The 24,958-nt window shown below is 39.6% G+C and overlaps 1 protein-coding gene across 1 annotated transcript in view; it reads left to right on the top strand.

Annotated features, from left to right (window-relative positions):
- LOC148841196 (uncharacterized) overlaps positions 1-24,958 on the top strand; it is a 61,209-nt gene that overhangs the window by 5,416 nt on the left and 30,835 nt on the right. The window contains exons 3-11 of the mRNA XM_088913594.1: positions 3,819-3,908; positions 6,058-6,114; positions 12,511-12,630; positions 13,994-14,149; positions 17,403-17,519; positions 18,649-18,771; positions 20,443-20,562; positions 23,386-23,508; positions 24,647-24,772. Coding sequence (XP_088769720.1) covers positions 3,819-3,908; positions 6,058-6,114; positions 12,511-12,630; positions 13,994-14,149; positions 17,403-17,519; positions 18,649-18,771; positions 20,443-20,562; positions 23,386-23,508; positions 24,647-24,772 — 1,032 coding nt within the window. The remainder of the gene's footprint in view (positions 1-3,818; positions 3,909-6,057; positions 6,115-12,510; positions 12,631-13,993; positions 14,150-17,402; positions 17,520-18,648; positions 18,772-20,442; positions 20,563-23,385; positions 23,509-24,646; positions 24,773-24,958) is intronic.

Here is a 24,958-nt window from a genome sequence, read left to right as displayed (position 1 = left end):
CCCCTCTGGATATACCCTTAAATTGTTCGCCTTGGATTCACTCCCCCTGGACACCTGCACTCCTCGGACACGCCCCCCCCGTCTCTTGACCCTTCTCCTGCATGACTATTTTCCCTATTGTATCCTCACATTCCGGATCGTGTCGTCCGCATAGGGCTTGGAAAGAACTCTTCCTGACATTAACGAAACTTGTGACCTATTGAGTTTTTCACACTAGGGATCAACAAACTAAAGGAAATTTTAAAATATGACGGAACTGCTCTGTAAGGAGGGATATGCTATCCTGCATCACCAGTCAGATGAGGGAGTGAAAAATAATTACAGAAATTGATTTGTATGACAACACAAATGGGACTTGGCAGTTTGACTATGCTCAGCTAGAGTAGATACCTGCAGCAAACAGGTCTGTGATGGAACCTAAGAACATCAGAGTGTCAGTTACTGAGAGTAGGCCCTTTGGCCCATCTAATCTACTGGACTGGTGTTGGCTATAGTCTTCATGATAAAAGCTAGATACTGTATAATCAGAAAAGTATCATATTCCTCTAAAAAATTCTTAAATGTTTTAAAACTTAATTTAAGAAGTATAGAGTTTTGAATTGCTATCTTAGTAGTGTAAGCACCTCTTTAACTATAGTTCTTGGATAGCAGAAGAATGAGTGTCAGTCTCCCAGGTCTCCCCTTGGCTTGCAAGCGTCTGTGCCAGAGTCTGTGGAGAGATCTGCTTGGGCTCTCCTGCTGTACTTCTGGACTGGATCTGCTGTTAACGCTTCTTTGCTGAACTAGATGGGTTAAACCGCCGGGGATGGTTGTGTGGTAGTGTTTTAACTCACATCATTGATGTCTCTGGTCTGTTTGTTATCAGCTTTCTCAGTCCTCTTTGGCAGTCTTGATCTTTCTCGCTCACCGTACAACTGAACAACCTCAATTGTGCATTCCAGGCAGTTATCTCATTTGTAAACCCTAAATCCATCTATTTAAAATGAGGATTTATATAATCACTGCAATACCCATTAAAATATTAAGTTTGAATCAATTATATGCTATATGGAAGTTATTAACTGAAGTTTTGGAGGGATAACAACTCATACAGCTGCACCTAATCACCATCATTACAAAATGAGCTATTTGTACTGAACTGAAATGCCTCCCTTTGCATTAATCTCAAGCATCCCTCCTCCTCCCCACCCCACCTTGCAGCACTCCTTCTGAGTGGGGTTCAAGCCTCCTCTTTCTATGGCCAGGAAGCTACCCATTAACCAGGTGGGTATAACCAAGCTTATTTCACCAGGTATTCCAAACATTCACAAAGATAATAAGTAGAAAATGACCAAACTTTCCAAATACATGAACATACCAATGCATCTGCTGGCTGTGACTTGGTTTCTCCAAGCAGTGGTGTACAAATAGCTTTGTGAACGTTCATAAAAAACCACAAATGGTTCCACACAGAAGAGGTTTTTTCAGTAGCTAAGGAATCCAAAGATCTCATCCAGACAGATACTTAAGGAAGCCGGGGTATCTGCTTCAACAATATGGCTAACAATATTGCCTCTGTTTTCAGTTTTAAATGCATTTCCATGTAGTTTCCACTTGTGTCCTTCATACGTCAGTGTAGTTTCTAAATAAGTCCACTGGATTCATTTTTGGCAACGCTTTTAAGGATTAGGAATACTTGGACCTGGATCCTTTAGCTTGTCAGTGTACTGAATGTTTCAGTAGGTACAGTATATGGTGGTTGGTTCCGTGGTGCATCACATCATCGCTTTTTTATTTTTTCAAATAATCTGTTGCCGGACTGCACTACTCTGTAAAACTACCAGGTGGTGCAGCGAATCCTTAAAGTACCGCAGCTACATGTGGTTATCTGATGGATCAGTACAGTATTAAATGTTTATTAACCAATTTGTGCTTTTCTGCTCTAATCATAATGTATGCATACTAGCAACAAACAATGATTACTTTTTTGAAACAGGATATTGTTATGTAACTACTACACATCCAAATGAGATACAGGATGTCACAATACTGTATAACACTAATAGGATTATCTTTTTTAAATACAGTATATAGAATTATTAGTGATTGTATATAAATAGTAATTAGAAAACATTGTTTTATTTTAGATTTTAATGATAAAATATATTATACATAGCAACTTTAAAAACATATTTGAAAGCAAATAAACAAGTAAAAAACAAAAAATATTTAAATAAAAGTTTGAGTAGTAATTTGTATGACTTTGCATTATAGCTAATAAAAGTCTGCACTATTTTTAGATTAATATATTTAGTTTTTTAATATTGCAATTTGCCAATACATTGTTGAGCTATGATTTAAATGATCTCCTGCAAATCAGTGGTACAAATAATTGCATCTAGATGAAGGCAGTCTGCAAGTTTGATGCTTCTTTTGTTAAAGAATTCTAGGAATTATTTAACATGTAGGAAGTCAGGAAATGTTTTGTCCTTGTCTTCGCCTCACACCAAATTACAGTACAGTACTGTACATGTTTTGAGGGCGAAATGTCCATTTTAAATAGCTCCTATAAAATAAGAAACATATTTTATTAATTTAAAAATATCACTAACAAAATTTAAAAATATTGAACATATTTGCCTTTTGTCTTTGTTCCCTCATGTCAGAGATAGTAGTCAAAATATATAAAAAGGTGGGGCCTGCTTAACTATGGAAACCTATTAGCTCCACACAGGTAAAAGAAATGCATTTAAATGTGATAACATTACATTTAATTATTACAAAAAGTATTTTATTTAAATGAGATAACATTGCATTTAAATGCAATAATTATTGTGTTTAAATGGTATAACTGAGTTTAAATGAGATCATTTAAATGTAATAATTAATGCGGAAATAATTTTGCCGCAGCATATTACAAAGTTCCATTTACATTAACAAAAATATATCCTCACACTCTCCTTTGAGCAAATTAATTAGTATAAAGGAGCATGTTTACTGTCTTTTGTAAACATCAAGTATGGCACACTGTCATTGAGCATTCCTGTAATTTTCACATTTTTGTAAAAAGCAAAAAAGACAGGGCTTTACAAACTTAATTTGTTTTTTATGTGAAACTGCAGAAACATGTATATAGGTTGTTGCCTAATGTTCAAATATGGAAAAGAATACATTTATTGTGACTTAACAGTAAGACATACTTACTGTTGGTGGACAGCTGTTCTACATTTAAGCATAAAAAAGCTTTCAGCCTATGCTTATATCAAATACATGACAGTGGATTGTAACAGCAAATGGTAATAAATACAGTATGTCATGTGAAGAGAGAAGAAACTGACGGTATTCTGTGTTGTTTTTCACAGTCAAGAATGTAATGAAATACAGGAATGCAACCCTCACAATCCAGCATTTTCAAGAGCCAACATCTCTTATTTAAGTTAACAATGGTAAATTTACTTGCTAATTTGGCACCATGTGTTCTTGTGTTCTTATTGAATTATAAAGTGTAAGGTTCATAATTACTTGGTTCAGTTTTGTCCCCCTTTTTACAGATAGTGGGTTGGTATAGTGGCAGTTTTGCAGTCAGTGGGTATTACTGCTGTCCTGAGTGACATTTACACTGTCTTTTTAAAGGTCTATGAATAACACCTTTGGATTGATTGAACTTTATTCAAACAAGTGTGTCAAGCAGTTTTACATGCAGTAACTTAAACAGAGAAGTACCGGATACATTCTGATGAGGTTTAGTAAATGAAATTAGCACATATGGAGCATTAAAAAACAGAAAAGGGGAAAATAGCTGTACCCTCTGATAATAAACATTCTTACTTTCCCTCCAGCGGTGTGTGCACTGGGCTGTGGCAGTGGGCTCTGCGTGGCACCAAATGTTTGTCTCTGTCATGGAGGGAAGAAGGAACTCACATGTGAAGGTATGTTGAGGTATACAGACATTGACCTTTAAAGCAGTAGACATAGAGAGTTCACGAGGAATGACGGCAGCCAAAAGCTTGGGAGAAATTAGAATCGTTTATTGGGATGTGGAGATTTGGCGTAACCCACTTGGCTGAGGGCCAATCTCCCGGCCGTTAAACAGGGAGGATAGGACCCCCATGCGAACAATTGAGCAGCTGCAAAGGTGGAGAGGGGGAGGAGGAGGGATTCAGAAAATGAACGAGGAAGAGGAGAGGGTGACGTTTGATATATATGGAGACCGGTTGCTTACGTAGGGATTAGAGGGGACTATGGAGGAGCTGAGAAGGGGAAAGGGGATGCTACTTACTTTTTGAGTTCCAAACTGAGCACTAGCTGAGATTATCAGACTGTAAGAAACAATAGGCACAAACTGAGGCCCAGGGGCGTCCTGTTGTTTGTGCTTGGAATTATCATCAGTCTCTGTAATTCAGGGACTTTATCTGGTGGAAAAACTGAGTGTTTTATCTCAGTGCAGAGCCTCTGTGCTGTCAGACCTGTACCCGTGGGATGGTCCTGAAGGCTGTCAACAACAGCCAGAGCTCTGAAACCAGCAGACTTGTCCTTCACTGGGGCCTCCTTCCATGTTCTGTACCAGAGAATGTTATAATGGAGGATGGTTAAACATAACGAGTGCTATTATCTTCCCAAAACATCTGTTTGCGCTAAAGAATTTCGGAAATGATCAGAGAGATTATCTCTGATCCCTTACAAATCCCCCAGCTGTCTGAATAAGACGCAGGTAGTGACGACATTGTTGCAGTGGCTTTGAAGATTGTGAAAACTCCGGTTCCATTTATAGTCTGATGCAAAAATCTGTTTTCTACACCAGCAGCATTCTCACCAATGAGACTATGTTATGGACACCGTTATCACCTGGGATTAGCAGCTCCTGTTTAACTCTGATGTTAGAAAATGAGTTCAGTTCATGTGACTGTATTAGCCTATACTAAACATAAAGAACAGAATACACAGTGTGAATTTTGCATACCGTTAAATCTATTTTTGAGCTATTTCCACTACTTTTGGACAAGAATTCTAACCTGTTTTTGTACTTGGTTGTATCTTCAGCACTATAACCAGCTTTCTGGTCATATTTCCTTTAAGAACTGAAACCCCAAAACAAAACAATGATCTGTGTTTGTCTGTCTGATGTCTGATCAGATTCTGTGATCAGTAAGCTATCAGTAGCCACATGAGTAAGATGGATTGAATTAGTAGAGTCTCTCATGTGCAAGTATTTTCTTGGCTCCTGTCAGGGAGCAAGAAGCATATGTAACCAGTCACCAGTGATCATCACACATCTGCAATTGCACTGAAGTAGAAACCAAATGATTTTCTGTCAGTTGAAACCTGTCTTATGTTCTTGTGTATACTGTATAAAGGTGAAATTGACCTAGTACATGTCTCTCTGGAGATGGTTGCTGAGTTCACTGTTCTGAGACAAGGTTTCTCTCCAATATTTCTGTAAACAGTTTACATACTGGTGCAGTACAGGAGTTAGGATATTGCAGGAACATGCCAAGAAGTGGAAGAAGTGTAAACTGTGATGAACTGGGCTGGCATCTGTGCAGTAGTCAATGAGTGTGACAGAGGAGCAGCTGCTGAATCTGCAAGAGCTCTTCTAGCTAGTAAGTTGCTAGAGTATGGTGAGAGATGTTTGCTGGCAGCTGGTTTGGCTATGTGGCTGGAAGAGGGAATTATATCTGGTCAGCTGAGGAGAAGCAGAGGGCAGGAGAGGGAATGGAGCAGTGGATATGAACAAAGATGGCAAGCAGACAGAAGGATTGAAGCAGAGTAGTCACATTGTAAAAATAAAGAATACAATGGAAATCAGCAGAGATTTGATGAGAAGGACACTTTGCAGTATAAGTGATTTCCAGTCTACAGTATGTAGAGCTAGAGCTTGTTAAAGATGATGAGGAGGACAAGTACTGAGAAAGGATGAACTATGCGCAGGGCTTCATATCAGCTCTGGCTCAAACAGAGACAGCCAAAGAATATGTTTATTAAATAGAATTAATTTCCATACAGCTGTCTGTTGTTGAGATAAACACAGGGCACATACTGCATAAGTCTCATATGTGTCCCTCTGTGTCATCATTCCAGGTGAAGGCCTTGCAGGGGACTTCATGTCTGATGACCTTGCAGACAGCTCCCAGGAGGGTGAGTAACACATCATGCTGCACAACAGGAAAGTGCACTTGAAAACATGAACAGGAAGTGTCACGGAGCGTTTTTCAGGACGGCACAATCCAGAAGGGAGTGAAATAAACACAGGGAAAGAAGACTAGGATCGGGGCTGGTAGAAGAACAGGGGGGCGTGTCGGCGGTGCGCTGGTGCTCGGGGGGGCGTGGTCCACGCGACAATCCAGAAGGAGTCAGTAGGGAGATCCAGAATAAGCAAAAGTTCAGAGCCGGGTAATCCATCCAAGACAGACAAAACGAAAGTTAAAAGCCGGAGCGGGATCCAGCAAAAGGTCGGGGGAATAAAGGGGTAACGGGGCCAGGCGCTCCAAGCCCCGGACCCAGATGGTCAGGACGCCGTTGTAAAGCCTATGCCATCGAGCCTCTCCTGGACTCGCTGGTAGGCGCGCTTCCGGGGGTCCATCTTCCAAAGCTGAGCCTGGATTGGTAGGAGCGTCTGGCTTTTAAAGGAAAAGGCTGAGACAGGAGGCAGGTCCAAAAAATCAAGACAAGCCAGAAAGAGCAGGAGCGCCCTTAAGAGGAGGGACTTACGATCGTGACAGGAAGGACTTCTTTACCCATACAGTTGTGGCAGCCTGGAAAACAGGCTGCCTCCCATGTTGCTGAAGGTGGTACCCTGTTGTTTTTCAATGAATCACTGGATGGGACCCTCAAGTCAGTTAGCTACTAGCAACCAATCAAGCTCAATGGGATCCTTTTTGCATGTTAACATGCAAATGTTCTTAAATAGTATTTATAATAGTCTTTCTTTCACACAGCCCTGCTCATCCCAGAGCATCGAACAGTTTTATAGTGGGAGTGGACTCCCTTTCTAGATCTCCGAAGTGCTGCCTCCTCTTGGGTAACACTAAGGCATTGCATAGCTCAGCTGATAAGGCAGACAGAGTAATTACCTAACTAAGTACACCACATACACAAATCACAGGTAGCCCAGACTGAGACTTTAGGCAGGTCAATGGGTCACAATCTCTTCCTTTTGCAAGAATGCCACCATTTGGGGGTGCTTTTGAATTGCTGCAATGGAAAGAACATGTCCCTTCCCTTACTGGTGCACCAGCACCAGTGAACTCTGCAGTCTAGACATTCTCAGTGAAACCCAGACCTGTACACTGCTTAGGGGTTTATAGCAACTCAACGCAAAAAAGAAAAAAATGAACGTCATCCCTCATTTTTCTGTCTCCTCCTTTGTTGATCTGTCCTATTATGACAATTCAGCTTTATCCATACACTGTATTTAGATGCATTTTAATGTTGTAACAAAGTGCGGTTAATTGAACACCTTGTGAAGCAAAGAGACTCCAGGCTTGTCAGCATCATGTCACCCGTTTCCAGGATAGGGCTGTGATTCAGTATGCACACACAATGACAGTTTGTGACTACAGTTAACTTATTACAGGCACCAGCTCCCCTTATTTAGGTTTGCAATGATAAATTTACAAGCGAAATTGGCAGTGCAGCCTCTCCACAACATCAACATCTTTCACAGTGATTCAAGTGCTGAGCACCTAGCCTGAAAAATCCTCGGTGTGCTTTACAACACTCTTTCTATGAGCAGTGATTTACTGCAAATAACGCGAAGGACTCTGTGGCTGCTGCTGCCAGATTGCTTGCCATCTGACATAGTCTAAACATTGGAGCCCCCAACCCTGCCTGGCCCCCCCAGCACCCAGGGAGGAGTATTTATAGAGCCTGGGCCTGCTGCCACTGCAGCCCCCAGAGGGTTCGCTTATTCAAACTATTAATCACAAAGCAAAAATCCACACAACATACCATCAAACCACCATCCTGCCCCAGGAGAGTATTTTCAGGCAGAAAGGAAAACAGAAACATCCCCCACCAGTTTGTGAAGTAGAGACAGCTAGAAAGAGAAGGAGAGAGAAGATGGAGAGGGAAAGAGTGGGGTAGGAGAGGGAGAGAGAAAGAACAAAAGAGATAGGCAATAGAGCAAAGGACAAGAAGAGATGAGAACACCTCATTCACAGATGGTAGAAACAGAGACATTTAAAGTGACAAAGACAGGGCAAAAACACAGAATAGATCATTGAAAGAAAGAGTCAGAGATGATGATGACAGCACAATGGAGGCTTGTTAAAGTATAATTTACAGGAAAGCACAGTAAAAAATCACCTTGACTTGTTAACCTTTCGTGAAGATATCACTGCTCTGGAATCCGTCCAAAGAAGAGCAACCAGATACATTCCAGGGCCTTAGGGAATGTCCTACACTGACAGGCTGAAAGAGCTGAATGTTTTTAGACTTATACAGAGAAGACTACAAGGAAACCTGAAACAATTATTCAAAATCCCTAAAGGCACCGACAAAGTCAAGCCAGCAGATTACTTCCGAATAAACAGTGAAACACGAACCAGAGGACACAAGTGGAAACTATGGGGAACTGCATTTAAAACTGTGAACAGGAGGACATTTTTGCAGTTTTGTGGGATGCTCCAACAAGCTGCCAGGCTATATGGTTGAAACCTGTAGCCTGTTTTTTTTAATCAAACAGCTGGATGATATTCTTGACCTATCTACTTACTATTGACAGGGCCAGAACAAAAGACTGGCTGCATTTGTTAAATAAGGTCTTTCCTCATCTCTTTATGCTCTTATGCTGTGATGATCAGAGTACAGTACTAGGCTGTGGGGCACAAGGCAGTGAGACTGCAATAAGATGTCAGGGTTCTGGAAGCCATTAGCAGCACAACAGGATTAGCAAGCCAAGTCCCACTGACAAGAAACTCTAATAATATGGGATCCTTGGATCAATTAGCCACTAACTACCAAACAGGCTAGATGGGCCAAATGGTCTCCTCTCATTATAATGTTTAAAGGAGTGTATGGATCCATCCCTGCAGCTGCCTCAATTTTATAGCACATTGAAAGCAACTGTCCTGCTACCTGACACAGGGACAGAGCTGAGGTCATTCTTTCCTCCAGTTTTCCTGGAAAACAGCTCAGCTCCATTTTACTGTATGAACATGGCTATGTGAAATATATTTGTTGTACAATTTGTGTTCAGTTGCATACATTTATTTTAGAAACATTAAAAAAATGTTGGACTTTTGGATTATGTACACGAATGCAGGATTAGGAGCAGGAGCCCTCTTAATGAATTCTATGGTTTCTGGGATTTTGGAATAGAACTGTGATGGCTTTTTCCACTTGATGCTTTTATTCAACCAACATTATTCTTTATCACACAGCGTAGTGAACTGAGTCATTTTCCCTTCAGCTCTAAGACGTGGAGCAAATGTCTAGGGCCGCAGTCAGTTGAGCTGAGGCTGGCTATTATAGGTCTGTTGTTTGGCTGGCCTGGACTGATGTCTTCATTAAAATGATCATAATTGCAACACAGAAACAGAGCTGCACTGATTACATTCCCCCACAGCAGCTAGTTAAAAAAGCTCTCCGGGTAGGAAGTGAAATCCCAATTGACTGGCAGTACTAAGACAGTGCTGAGAGACGTTGGAATAATGTGAACAATTAGGGATGAGGACAGAAGAACATGAGGTTCACAATCATGAAAGGCCATTAAGCCATTTGGAAAACTGTTGTGTATTGTGATGATGTGATGGCAAAAACTAAAACACTTTATTCAGCAAATGTTTTTTTTGGTGCTGTGTGCAACAATTTGCTGCTGTTTAAGCAAACAATTAACTGCGTTTGTGTGTATAATGATGTAAGTTGGATGATGTCTTTGTGTATTGCTGATTATTAGTAGTTGTGTCTTTCTCTACAATATAAGAATGTAAGAGAGGTTACAAACAAGAGCATGCCCTTTCATCCATCTGGCTTTTTTAATAGTAGTTAATTGATCTGAAGGAAACCAGGTTATCAGCTTCAATGACTTATATAAGACTTATTTGACTTGGTATAATTACTTTATTTATCTCACCCTTATTGTGTTATTTCTCCTGTTTGTGTAGACAACCCCTGTCTTAAGCAACTGTTCGACAATTGAATAGCTTCTGAATAACATTTCTTGTTTTCTTACGTGCAATTGATTAGATATAATCGGGCCCTGGGGTTTTATTAATTTTGAGTGCCCCCACCTGTTACAAAGGTGACACTGTGAGTAGTGGGAGTGATGAACCCTATGCGGAGGCTTTGTGAACGAGGCATTGTTATTGACTCTAATCGCTTGGAGATTCAGGCGAAGGGAAAGAGTACTTTACCGAAAGAGATTTCAGTGAAGAGCCAAGTACGTGTTCCAGAAATCGTAGTCAGTAGAGAAGCCTTAGTCCAAAAAGCAGGAAGAGTACGTAAGTAATTGGAGAACCAGCGAAGAACCAGAGACATAATCCAGGAACCATGGTCAAAAGGTAAGCCTTAGTCCAAAAACCAGGAAAACATGCACAAGGAAGGTACATGCACGAAACAGGAAGCGAAGGTCATTAGGTAACGCCCAATACTGAGCAAGGTAGCTATTGTGAGCTGGGCTCAAGTACTCTAGTGAGTGGAGGTGTGGTGGTAAACGAGAGGTCTGATTCGTTATCTAATCCTACGTGATCTACGCCTTCTTCTGTAGAAGCTTGCAAGCAAGGTACCCTCTGCTGGCGGGGAGCCAATATCGTAACACCAACACTTTTCCCTCCTCTGTGCTAATACTATCCACTACAGAACTCATTCCTTCCACTGCCAGAGGCATGTTGTTGACTTCTTCCTTCATGAACAGCTAAGTGAAATACAGTAAAAGCTCTGTATTCACAAGAGTTAGGTACATTGAAGGCTCTGTAACTGGCAAACCTGTGAGTGCAGGACATGATGTCTTTTGGAGAAAATAGGGTATGGTTCCAATGCGCACAAAACAAGCATTTCCATACTTATATTTTGGATATCATTGTTTACTATTTTAAAAATAGCATTAGTATTTGTTGGCAATTCTTAATGAAAATGAATACAGGATACTTAAAAAAAATTGTTTTTCAAGTTATTGCATGTGCAAACAAATGCATTAGATCACTCTTTATGATATTTTAGCATACCTTCTATTACAGTTTGTTTTTTTAATTCTTAGCAGTCTTTACATTTTCTTTAATTTTTCTGTCTTGTTTTTATTACTATTATAAATGCAGCACTACCATACTATAATAAAGTTCATTACTTACAGATCAGTAATAAAAGACAAGAAAATAAAGTACACTCACTCTCTTCCAATTAAAAACAACTCACTTTCCTGTTCCTACAGTTTGACTAATTCTCTTCTGATTTCTTTTGTTATCCTTTTCTGTGAGACATGCATGAACTGAGATAATTTAGGGAACCACGGAGGTTTGTTTGTTATTTAAAAGATAAATAAGATAAAGTGTTCCCTTTGCCATGAAATTTGTCCTAATTGATTTGTTAAACTATTTGGGATACTGAATTTTAGCTTTTGGCTTCTACACTTTTGGGATAAATCTGTTCTGGGCTCTAAGCAGAATCTACCGTATTTAAATTGTTTCCATTATTTCTCTACTAATTTAATGTCTACCTTATCCCATTTTATTTAACTTTAACTGTATAGTATTTCATTCCTTCTACGTCTGCTTTCCAGAAATTGTAAACTTTTGGTTTGGATTCAATTTGTACAGTTTTATATTGTACTTCAGAGCCCACAATAATATACGTTCCCTCGTGGTTCTCTCACCTGTTTGCCTCTGTCTTGATTGTTTAAAAGACAAGATATATACAAGCTTTTCCTCTTGTAGGTGTTCTAGCAAACAGGTTAAGAAGTTATTTCAGTTTCTGTAGTTTCTATAAAACTTTCCCAGTCTATTTTGGGGAAGTTGAAGTCTCCCATGCAATTTACTTCTTTAGAATAAAAATATATTTTTAAGTTCATTACATAGTGCTGGCATTTGATTAACATTTGTATTTGGTGGTATAGCATACTCCTATCACTATATATTTGGAATGCAAAGAGTCTGACCCACATAAACTTGGAGACCCCTTATTCCACTGCCTTAGGCTACTAGACTCAAGTACTCATTTGCATAGTACTACACTTCCCTGACATGTTTTTCCTGTTTCTGCAGAACAGTGTGTAAGCCCTTATGAGAATGGTGGTTATATTCTTCCCCTTCATTTTAAGCTAGCCATATGTCAGTGATTCCAATAACATCACAATTGCCTACTAATGTGGTAGCTTCTATTTTATCTAATTTGTTTCTGATTCTCCTAGTGTTTTGGTATAAACACTTAATTACCTGATCATTTATTTTGTCTTTCCCATTGTTTCTCCTTTGTTCTTTGCTCCTTGTGTGACTTTTCATTTTTCTCTGGTTTCTTCGTCTTTCTCTTCCCCTGTAATCCTGTCACAGAATCCTTCTCAGAAAACAATCTCTGTGTGACTGACCATCTTGTGTTGTCCAGGAAGTCACACCTCCTGCCTGTCTGCAGGATGTGAGCACAGCTGTGTTCTGATTGGAGGATTCCCTATTTGCAGCTGTTCTCATGGATACAGCCTGGCAAAGGATGGGCGGAGCTGCCAGGGTGAGTCTCGTCAGAATGTCATTCTGTCTGCAGAATTTTCCTCTGCGTCTCTGTTTCCCCACTTCTCTGCATATTCCTCTGGGTCTGCTGGGTGGCAACAAAAGCCAACAGGTGTCTGGTACTACACAGTCTACTCAAAAAACCCGTGTTCTATACTGTGTACTTCGTTCTATATTGTCAAAGTAGCATGTCTCTACAAAACACTGCCATGGTGATGTTTTTGCAGTTTGCTTACCGAGTAAATAAAAGTAATAGAAAAGAAAAGTTGGGTTGCCAGTATAGGACCTGACACTACAGAGCTTCTGAAACTAGTCAAATCAGACCAGCTCGCCTCAATTCCTCTCTGTGTGTCTCTGTTTCAGAGTTCTGTGCCCATAAGGGCAACTGATCCAGCTGATTTAATAATAATAATAATAATAATAATAATAATAATAATAGTTGCTTACAGTTATGTAGCGCTTTTCTGGACACTCCACTCAAAGCACTTTACAAGTAATGGGGACTCCCCTCCACCACCACCAATGTGCAGCATCCACCTGGATGATGCGACGGCAGCCATAGTGCACCAGAACACTCACCCCACATCAGCTATCAGTGGGGAGGAGAGCAGAGTAATGAAGCCAATTCATAGATGAGGATTATTAGGAGGACATGATTGGTAAGGGCCAATGGGAAATTTGACCATGACGCCAGGGTTACACCCCTACTCTTTTCAAGAAATGCCCTGGGATTTTTAATGACCACAGAGAGTCAGGACCTCAGTTTTACGTCACATCCGAAGGACGGCGCCTGCTTACAGTATAGTGTCCCCATCACTATACTGGGGCATTAGGACCCACATGGACCGCAGGGTGAGCACCCCCTAACACCTCTTCCAGCAGCAACCTTAGTTTTTCCCAGGAGGTCTCCCATCCAGGTACTGACCAGACTCACACCTGCTGCCAGTTGTGAGTTGCAGAGTGATATGGCTGCTGGCAGATTTAAGAAGAAAACTAATATACCATATTATAAATATGTTTAAAATGTTCATAAAGTCCCTTTTAATGGAGTAACATTAGGGATTAAGTTTAGCTGATATTGTGGACTGGACTTTTAAATCCACCTCAAACAATTTAGACATATCTGTTGATCCTGGGGATGACTTGTTTTTCAAAGAATTATATACTGTATTGACTGTTTAAAACAACAATAGGAACATAATAATAAAAACTGCAGTTATGCTGGCTTTTCCAGATTATGTTTGGCAGTTTCATGTTCTCACCTGTTACATTGAGCATTGAACAGCGTTGCAGATACTATATTAACTTGGTAGGTTGTAGTTCACCCCCACTTCTTATTCAACTGCATGTCTCTCCTGTCTCAGATGTGGATGAGTGTTCCCGGTTTGGAGGGGCATCTCTGTGTCAGCAGGTCTGCAGGAACACCATGGGCTCCTTCCGCTGCCACTGTTACCATGGCTACCAGCTGTCTGCGAATGGGCGCTCGTGTGTGACTGTTGCAGTTACCACCAGTCAGGAGGGTGAGTAGGATGCAGTCATACATATTTTACTACAAATTGCCTCTAACCTTAACCGTGTACAGAGACACGCCCACAGTGAAACCTACAAATAAACCCACAAAATATTACACTGAAACTAAAACACACACTAACACAAGTGTGCAGCTGTAGCCTTCTTTCCACTCCCTCATACTCTGATAACATGGTTAGAGTTTCTTGTTAGTGGATATGTGCTTCTATATCCTATTGTGCTGCCAATGACTTCCAGACTCCTGACATCTTATTGGTGACTCACTAGTATGTGCTCCTAATGTTATCTTAATCATTTGGAATGTCATCTGCTGTTTCTGCAGAATTTACCAAGCTTCCTAATTTTGAATCATCTACAAACTAGTTTACCAACTATTCAAGAATCTAGAACATTGATATACAGTAGATTAAGACACAGTGATCTTAGTATAGATACTTGTGGTACCCCACTTAGTATATCACCCAAATTTGAACCTTTTACAACTAGTATTCTTGGTCTTCTAGCCATTTACCAGTTCTCAATCCAAAAATGTATATCTTTAAAAAATGACCTTTCAAGAATATTCATTGCCAGCCCTTACAGAATTCCTAACTGCTGAGGTTTGTTACTCACAATTTAGACAAATCATCTGATTGGTCAGATCACAAAACTTAATTCTAGTGTAGCTTGTACTGTATTTTTTGGTTACAGTAGGATTGAATATGAGCCAAAGAAGCAGCAAGTAATTGTCAGGACATGGCAAACTATACCTAGTCAATATCCACAATGTCCGGCCACAGCCATATTCAATCACATTAGGCATCTCCTGCAAAGCTTGGGTATAACAATCTATCCCCAGCCAGCAATCACAGTCTCAAACTTTTTCGGCTGAATGGTCAAATTCCACATCTTTGTTCAACCACAGAAAGGCAGAGAAATCGTGTGAAGTTAAATCCTTTAAAGATGGAGGTTCTGTTGCTGGGATCAGCAGTGGTAGTTGAGAAACTGGGTGGGAGTTTCTAGTGAAAGTAAATTAAATTACTCTTATGTTATTTTCTAGGATCTGCAACAGTTTTTAAACTTGCTTTATCAGACAGAGGACTGAACTCTTAAGTATTATGCTTGACAAGGGTAACCCTCTAAACTCAGGCCTACCAATGGTCCTCTTAATCTGCTACATACATAACACTTAACATGGCAAGCTATACAAATACAAGAACAAGATACAAAACATTGCAGAATACCGTTTTTTGCACTACTGTACATTACTATAATGTTATGAAAAAGCTACACTGGCTACTGGCTGGAGAAAAAATAGATCGCTCATATTGCCAGCAAGATGATTAAATGCAATAGGTTAACGTCTAGTTTAAGTTCCAGAAAATACCTTTTGGCTACACATATTTCTTCCTTTCTTAGGCTATAGCAGCTCATTAATGCCAAAATTAAGTTAAATTGAAAATTTCAGCTTTTTCAAAGAGCTTTTCTCATCTTTAGGCAAAAGTCTGGATGTTCTTAATTATTTAATATCATAATTGTTTAAGATGATAATTGTCGTAAAGTGTAACTGATTTTATATTAGAACTACAATCTCTACACATTGCATTGTATTTTATTCTATTTCTAATGGAAAGGTTGTTGCATTTTTTATTTTTGTGCTTGCACAGCACTCTAATATAATAACAGGGCAGTGTCATTTTAGAAAATGAACAAATAAGAGTATTAATGTTCAAACCAGGAGACAATAAGCACTTATAAGACAATAATATAATTTGAGGAGGGCATTGATGCTATATAAATTATTAAATAATTTAGTAGTACATCCAGAAATAAACCCAGGGACCCCGTGCTGCAAGGCAGCAATGCTAACCAGAATGCCACTGTGCTGCCCATGTTGGTATTTTTTGTGTGTTAAATTGAACAAGTAAATGTTTATTCTATGATGAAAAGAGAAGAAAAGAAACACAACGTTTTGGCTGTGGAGCCTTCTTCAGGTGTGAGAAAGAGAGGAAAGTCAGCAGCAGATTAGGTGGTCTACAATATGAGATGATGGGGCGGTCAGAAGAAAGGGTACCAGTGGAGGGATCATCCTCTAGGATAATGTGCAGGTTTTGACTTCACACTTCTCTTCCCCTCTCTTGACTTCACACCACCTGAGTGCCCACTCTGCCTCTCTCCTGCTCCCGCCTCCTCTCCACTTCCGGCTCTGCATGTCCCTGATTCTCAGTGGCCTTAACAGACATTGTAATGACGATATTGGAGATGCTGTTATTACTATTTAGCATAGGAGTAGCATGTTTTTTCAAGTGATTGTCTTTCCCTGCCCATGCAGATTATGTGTGTTTATGTGTTTCTTTCACTTATGTTCAGTATTTATCATGCTTTTAACTTTTTTTATCCATGTGCACTTGTTAAGCTCTTTTCAAGACTACACAGATGCTTTCTCTGAGTAGGTATCATCTTCAATAAAGTGCCTAAATAAACTTCTGGAATGTCACTGCTCATTTGTTATGGCTAAATTGTGACTATTGCTGCAATTTAATATTGTTTGTGTTATCATATTTTTAAAATAGTGATATATGTTAATTAATAATAGGCAATCATAGAAGTAGAGGTCAAATAATACTTGAATATTTAGTCAAATGTGTTTAGTTAAACTAATCATCCTGTTTACAGCTGAGTATAAATAATCTATAAAAGGTAAATAATAAAATACTGCCACAGGTCAAGGAGTACTGAGCAAGATCAAGTGCTTCTTTCATTTTCAACAACTAGTTACAGTACAATTGGAATGATTTCATAGAGCTCAATGCATTAAATCCAGCCATCCCCACTAAATCCCTAACATTGCCCTCCTTAATGTACTCATAAGTGGATATACATTTTTGTAAGGGAAAGTAAAACTGATTTAAAAAGCTATCTAAACTGAAGAAAGGAGACAATCTTTAGACCCTAATGAAAATCTAAAGAAGCAAGAGGAAGAAACTAAAGATGTTTGAAGAAAAAAGTTTAAAAATCTAAAAGTTCTTTTAGAACAGCTACTCAGTTCATTCACTACCTAATAAGTAGTATGGGATTGCTTTTAGAAAACAAATTTTTAAGAATTTGTTTTAGAGCTGGTACATTTCCAACTTGACTTTTAACAGTCTCAATCAAATCCCAGTTTAATCATTCTCTCTTTCCAGGAAGCTACCAATAGTGTGCTGGATCTGTCTGTGCAGCCTGACAATGTGATAACCGACCTGTTCTGTGTCTTGGACACAGGCTGTGGGCAGTATGGCTGTGAGCTGAAATGTAATGAGGGAGGATGCGAGCTGGTGTCTCGGGTCTGTCCTGTGGGCTTCTCTATGACCGAGACCGCCAGTGGAGTCACTTGCACAGGTAGACATTTCTTCACTACAGATCTACTCTAACACACCTGTACAAACTCTGCCTTCTCAGGATCAGGAGCAAGTAGAAAGTAATAGAAGTAAAAAGCAAGAACAGAAAAAACACGATGTTTCAATTGTGGAGCCATCTAATACATACCCAAAGATTGTTCTATAGCCAAAACATTGTTTTTTCTTCTTTAATGCAAATACAGTGAATCAGTCATATTTGACTGTAAAGAGAACTTTTCCCTGGTGATATCTGCTTTACAATACTTCATGAGTACGAGTCCCAGAATGGATATGAGTTCCCTGTAGAGAAGACCTTGGAACATCGTAAGAAACAAAGGAGATCATCAGAATTGGTGTTGCAAGGGACTTCTGTCAAAAAGAAGAATTGCAATATGATTTGAAACTCATATTACATATACCGTAATGTTACATATTACAGTTGTTCATTTGTTTCACATTTTTGAGATTCAGATTTAAAGAGCCTTATTGTCATATCGGATTAATTACAATGCTGCCAAAGCAACAAATAATTGAGTAGTTTGGTTAGATCCTATTGAATGCAATAGAGAGATAAATATGTAAGTATTTGGCATGACTTCCCTGGCTGAGGGAATGTCAGTCTATCTGAGATGATAAGCTGCCCAAAGTGGGTTGGAAGTTTGCTGTAAGGGTGTATTTGGGAATGTAGGAGGTGCAAGAGAGATACACGAAGGGAAGATCTGGGTGGGAGCCTGGTATATTGTATGTAGGCAAGTGAAAGTGTGCAAGATTAGGATCTAACCTTCCTCCGGAACTTCTGTTATAAACTCCATTTAATAAAAACATTTACAGACATTTACAATAAAATCCCATTTTATCTTTGTCAGAGCTCTGGCTGTAAATTTTCAATCAGCAGGAGTCATGTGATGGAGACAAAAGAAGACCTGTGAGGAGACCAAGCTTTCTTTGTTGAACTCTTTCTGTTACTGTGTGTTCTGTCCATTTGTCTGAGCAAAATGTGATGTGATTGTATGGCTGGCCTTCGGCATGTTTGTCTGGGCCGATTTTGTTTCTGGATCACTTTTCATCCTAGGGAGGCTGTGTAGGACAATGCCAATCTCACATCTCACTGATGGCATCTGCCTTTCCAGATATTGATGAATGTTCTGAAAGCTGGTCGCCATGCCAACAGCAGTGCTTGAACACTGCAGGAAGCTACCAGTGCTCCTGCCGACCTGGGTTCTACCTTCATCGCAATGGCCGTACTTGTAGAGGTATGGAATGCCCTCCTGGGCAACAAGGTTTTCAACCCAAACCTATCAGCCTCAATATTAAGCACAGTGTATTGAGCTTTCCTTGTGTAAAGTATTCAAAATCCTCATAGTCACTGACAAAGACAACCCAAAAGACTTCTTCAAAATTAACAGTGAAACACAAACCAGTGGGCCCAAGTTAAATCAAAGAGGAAGTGCATTGAAAACTGAGCTAAGGGTAGCTTGTTCCATACTCCCACAACTCTTTGGATAAGTCACCCTTTACACAGGGGGGTTGAGGGAGTATGGAACAAGCTACCCAACCATGTGATTGAAACTAGTACTTTGGTTTCATTCAAGAAACAGCATAAGAGTTATATGTTGGAAACTATCTCTGAACCACAGAAAAAAAGATTAGATAGCACCAGCAAACTGTGATTAGGTTGCTGTTGACCACTTCATGTCTGCCACAGATGTGCTGCCTTCTTTGGGCCAAATTCTTATTTTACTTAAGGTCAGCTCCATAGTTTTTTTGTTTACAGCCACTTTGCTAATTATGTAATTTTTGAACTGAAATCTGTGGCAATTTGAATGTGTAACTGATAGCTGTTGCTTACTTTTTAGCTTTGTTTTCTCTATACCCTACTGTAAATTGTATTGTAAGTATTGCCTTTGGTAGAATAAGTATCAAATCTGAGTAATTCCTTTGTGATTCCTGAGGGTTTATACACACGGTCCAGAAGACTGTGTGTGATGCTGTTATAGACACTTCTCCTTTATCCATCCAAGAAGTTAATGTTTTTATTCCTGGTGAGGGTCACTGTAACCCAGAGCCTGTCCTAAAAACATGGGGCTCAAGGTGTGACCACATCCTGGTGGAGACACCAGTCCATGAGAGGGCACGCACACGCACACAGACAATTTAGAAAAATATGTTGATCTAGAGAACATGTTTCTGTAGTAGTAAGGAACTGGATCATCTGGAAAAGACACACATGAACATGGGAATAACATGCAAATGCTACACAATAACTTAACAACTCCTACAGCAATGCTTATTAATAAACCACAGAATTAAGTGTTCCTGTGGATTCTCAGTGTGGCCCCTCTCTGTGGTCTTAGCCACAGAATAACCTATTGATCTTTGCATGCTGGAATGCAGGGAAGAAGAGACTTTACGATAAGCAGCATCTCTCAGGACAGTGACACAACACACGGCAATGCTTCTTGTGGTGCCTGGATGTTTAGTGGATAGTCATTGGCATATCTGAATGGTGGTCCTAATATAATTTGTTATATCTTGGTAAAAGTCAAGTAAACGACCTGCCAGATTGTTTCATGTATTTACAGTACTTAGATATTGTATGTATAAATACATATCTTCTTTGTCATTTGAATCTGTGTGCAGAATGCTTTTTATTCTGTAGAGTGAGTCCTAATTGCCAAGAAATGCTAATGCAATTTACTGTTACATTTAATAAATTGTGTCAGCAAATTCACACAACTCCTACACACCTCACACCAGTAGAGAATCCGACCCAAGGGCTTTAAAGTACTAACAGCAACTTTTGAACATCATGATTCATTTGATTGAATGTTTTTCCTAGTTGCTTTGGCAGGATTGCAAACTTTATGAATCACTGAGCACTTTCTCTTTTGTCTGTCTCTTTATCTGTCAACTTATCTGTACAGATGTAGATGAATGCTCCAGCTCTACTCGGTGTCATCAGCGCTGCATCAACACTGTTGGCAGCTTCCACTGTGCCTGTCGCCGTGGATACCGCTACAGCACCCAGAGACACACCTGTACAGGTAAAAAAAGCCTACAAAGGTCTCAGGAATGCATTTTCTCCTTTTGTGTTTTTGAATATATAAGTTCAAATGTTTATTTGTATGTGTGCCTATTAAAATAAGAGGTGTCCACAATATGAATAGCTAGAAGAACATTTGAAGAATGGTAATAAAGAAAAGGAGGCCATTAAACCATTTTAGCTTGTTTTATAATTAGTAACTATTAGATCTGTATTACAGATCACATTCTGACATAACACTAGCTTAAACCTCGAACGAGGACAGCATGGTTTTTTAGCACTGTGCCTCACAGCACTAGTTCTTTGGGTTCAATTTCAGGACCTACGGTGCTATCTGCATGGAATTTGTATGTTCTCCCTGTGCTTGTCTGGGTTTCCTCTGGATGGTCTGGTTTCTTCCCGCAGTCCAAAGACATACTGGTAGGTTAGTTGGCTTGTGGGAAAACTGGCCCTGGCATGAGTTTGTGCAATGCTGCGTGTGCCCTGCAATGGACTGGCATCCAATTGGTGGCGTGTCCCACCTTGTACCCTTTGCTTGCTGGGATAGGCTCCAGCTCCCCCATGACCCTGTATTGGATGCAGCAGTTAGAAAATTGAGAGATGGATGGACTGGATGGACTACTTTAAACCAATGGGATGAGAGCAAGATGAGCAGCAATTCACAAATTCCAGGTGGTACATCTCCTTCCACCAGAATGTTGGAAGAGTGTTGTTATGAATGTTGTTGAGAATGTTGTTACCAGAGACCCTTTTGCTGAGCATGCATTATGCAGGGATTCTAACAGGTCTTCACAGTAACCAAAATGGCTCCCGGACTGTAGCAGACCTTCAATACTTCACCCTGTCCTTTAAAATGCTCACATATTAATGTGACCCCTGGGGACTGCACACTATCTGAAATTGGTTCGCTTAGACACATCCTCAGGTGTTATTTCTATCCTTCTGGCTGCTGATGAAGTGTCAATCTGTGTGGTGTTTTGATGAGTCGAATTTACTGAAACAATTAAAAATTGGAACAGGAAACTGAGGGAATATTTGAAGTGTACATGGAAACATTCAATCAGAATAATGGCTAAAGGAATATAGAATAGAATATACAGTTTTATGACCAAAATAACAAAACATGCAAAATAAACCAATTCAGGAGCAAATGTAAATGAATCAAACTGTCGTTGTACAAATGGCTGGGCAAACACTTGGGGATTACACAAGATATTAATCAAAACCATTAAACTACACTTGACTAGAATACATGTTATAAAACACGTGCTTATAATACTCATTCAGTTATTTCAACATTCACACGCAAGAGAGAGAAGTGAATATTAAATTACTTACTTGAATTAATCTTCATAAAACACTGGTTTGGAAAAATAATTTAATTCCCCAGTGTGAACGAGGCTGCAAATCCAGTTGCAGCCGTTCAATCCTTGTCCGCTGGTTTTGTGCCAGATGAAGTCCTGAATGCCAAAGGATGTCCAGTGGGAAACTCTGCTTAGTACTTTGCTGAAGATGACTCCTCAAATGGAGCGTGCATGAAATCGGACTCGGCTCCAGCTGTTAGTGAGACTCAGATAGCATGAAACATAGAAGAATCCTACAGACGGTACGAGGAAACAATAAAAAAGACAAACAAAATATTCAGCTATAAAGTAAAGTGTAATGAATTCAGAACACGATATATCATTTTAAAATTGTATTTATAGTAGTTTGGCCTCATTTAGAATACTGTGTACAATTTTGGTTGCCATGTTACAAAACAGATATAGGTTCTCTGGAACCAGTCCAGAGAGGAGCAATGAGATGCATTCCAGGACTTTAGAGAATGTCTTATATTGACAGGCTGATAGATCTGAACTTTTTTGGTCTTCTAAAGAGAGGACATTAGGAGGACTTAAGACAAGTACTCAGAATTCTCAAAGGCATTGACAAAATGAACCCAGAGCACTTTAAAATGAACATTCATGAAAAATAACCAGAGGACACGGGGAAACCATGTGAAAGTTCATTTAAAGCTAGAAAAGGTGGCACTTCTCTATCCAATGGGTTGTGGGAGTCAGGAACTATACAGCTATGTGGTTGAGGACAATACCTCATTCAAATAATGGCTTCATCAGGTCCTTGGACCATTTAACTACAACTAATTGGGCTAGACTGGGCAAATGGCTTCCCGTCATGTGTAACCTTTCTTATGTTAGTTATGTTATAGTCTTCATATAGTCTTATTGTGTCTGTATAATTACAGATGCCATTCTGTAATGTAAGAGTAAACTTGAATTTAGTCATTTGGCAACATACAGTAGTATAACTGTAGTACATATTGTTAAAATACTGTATATAGTTATAAAGTGAAAGCACAATCCAACCAGATGCCCAGATACCTGTAATCCATGACTATCCCCAACTTTGTTTTATTTTTAGTAAGATTAATATATCATTATTCATATAATAATGGTATATTATATACAAAATAAGTGACACTTATAAAGAGAGAAATTATATTACTTTTTGAATAATGAACTAAGTGTTACTGTAATGGGTCATTACAGATTATAAAGTAGATCCAGTCGAGTTTAAGATGTTATCATTGAACCTGTCATTGACCTGTTAAACACACAACTGGCACTAATGTTCATTGTTTGAATTAATCATGTTTTTCACTTGTCACATGGCTTTTGATAGTCAGAAGGACACAACATTCTCATTCTTGTGCTGTGCATTGTCCATGTGGATGTGATTGCAGCATTCGCCAATGGGGTGGGCGTACAGTAAATGATGTCGGCAGAGCTTTGTAAGCGTGCCCTGACCACCTCTCCGCTTGCAGATATCGACGAGTGCCAGAGGCTGCCCCCGCCCTGCCAGCACCAGTGTCTCAACGTCGTTGGCTCATTCCGCTGCAGCTGTGCGGAGGGCTTCCGCCTGCTGTCTGGCGGGCTGCACTGTGAGGGTGAGCTGTCCCTCTTCCACCTCAACAGCTTTCCTCTCACGTCTGCTGGACTGCAGTCACTCCTTGCCGTTTATTCGGCTGGGTTATTTTGTAAACGTTTACTCAGTCTTTACTGGCTCTAGAATTTTGCGTTGTGTGTTGGAAGGGCATGGCAGAGTGAGAGGAAAAACTATTAAATGGCAGGAGGTGATTTATGAAACCTTGCTCTACTAATAAAAATAAGTCATGGCATTCAGTTAATTATACACCGTATCTTGTTGTAATAAAAATACTTCACAAAATTCTTAAGCAGGCTGATACATCTGGAAGTAATTAATTGTTTAATTAATTGTTTTAAATTGACACTATTTTAAGTTTGTGTTTCTTTGGTATTTTAGATAGCTTCCCCTTTTTACCAAGATGGGCATAATGACAAAGCAACATAAAAATATTTAAGATCAAGTACAGGCCACCAGCTTGGTATATGTAATGCAAATTTTGCATCTTGCACATGTCTACATTAGATTAGATGATACATGTGTCTGCCCAGTTTTGAATCATGTTTTTATACTTGCTACTTCTCCTCTGTTGGCAGCTCTCCTGTTTTCATATAAATATAAAATTTTATATAAATGTTACGGAGAGTCAGCCCAGCGGCCCTGAGGATAAACCTCATTTATGCCGCTTGTATCTGCGATCTCACTCTTTCCGTCATTACCCACAGCTCATGACCATAGGTGAGGACAGGGACGTAGCTCAACCAGTAAACCGAGAGTTTTGTCTTCAAACTCAGCTCCCACTTCACCACCACTGTGCCCGCAAAACAGGATTTTTAAACATTTCTGCATTTTTAATTTCCGCTCCATGAGCTCCTAATCTGAGGAAAACTGAATTCTCCAGTTATTATTCTATTCTATAACTTATAGCACCCTCTTATTGTTAATGCTGAGGGTTGAAACACATTGATTGTCAGTTGTTTATGAGAACTGTTTGGACGCTGTTATTATGTAATAATAGTAATAATATTTATAGGAAACTCATGTATTCTGTTGTCATTTTGAGTTCAATGGGTACGTTTGTGTTTGCTGCTATTCATTGTAACTGATAGCATGCCATTCTTTTTCCAGAGGTGAATTGTGGTATAATTTTGTTGTTCTAGATGTGGATGAATGTACCTTGATTCAGACCAGCCTATGTGATCACATCTGCATCAACACACCTGGGAGTTTTCACTGCAGTTGTTATGAAGGCTACATCCTCAGTGAGGACACAAAGTCCTGCACAGGTAGAAAGTCCAAACTATTAGCATGAAGAGAAAAAGTGGTGGTATCACTGCAACCACAGTTCTGCATTATTGTTATTACTACTACTAAATAACAAATGCCCTTATGCAGGGTTAGCATCTCAACATCCTAATGAGTGACAGACCAGGTTTGTTGTCCTAGTACAGATCCCTGTGGTACTGTACTTC

This window comes from Atractosteus spatula, chromosome 1, assembly GCF_055471065.1.
Source record: "Atractosteus spatula isolate fAtrSpa1 chromosome 1, fAtrSpa1.hap1, whole genome shotgun sequence".
Classification (NCBI taxonomy): domain Eukaryota; kingdom Metazoa; phylum Chordata; class Actinopteri; order Semionotiformes; family Lepisosteidae; genus Atractosteus; species Atractosteus spatula.
The sequence above is the reverse complement of the archived record's forward strand: the minus strand, read 5'-3'. Positions and strand labels throughout refer to the sequence as shown.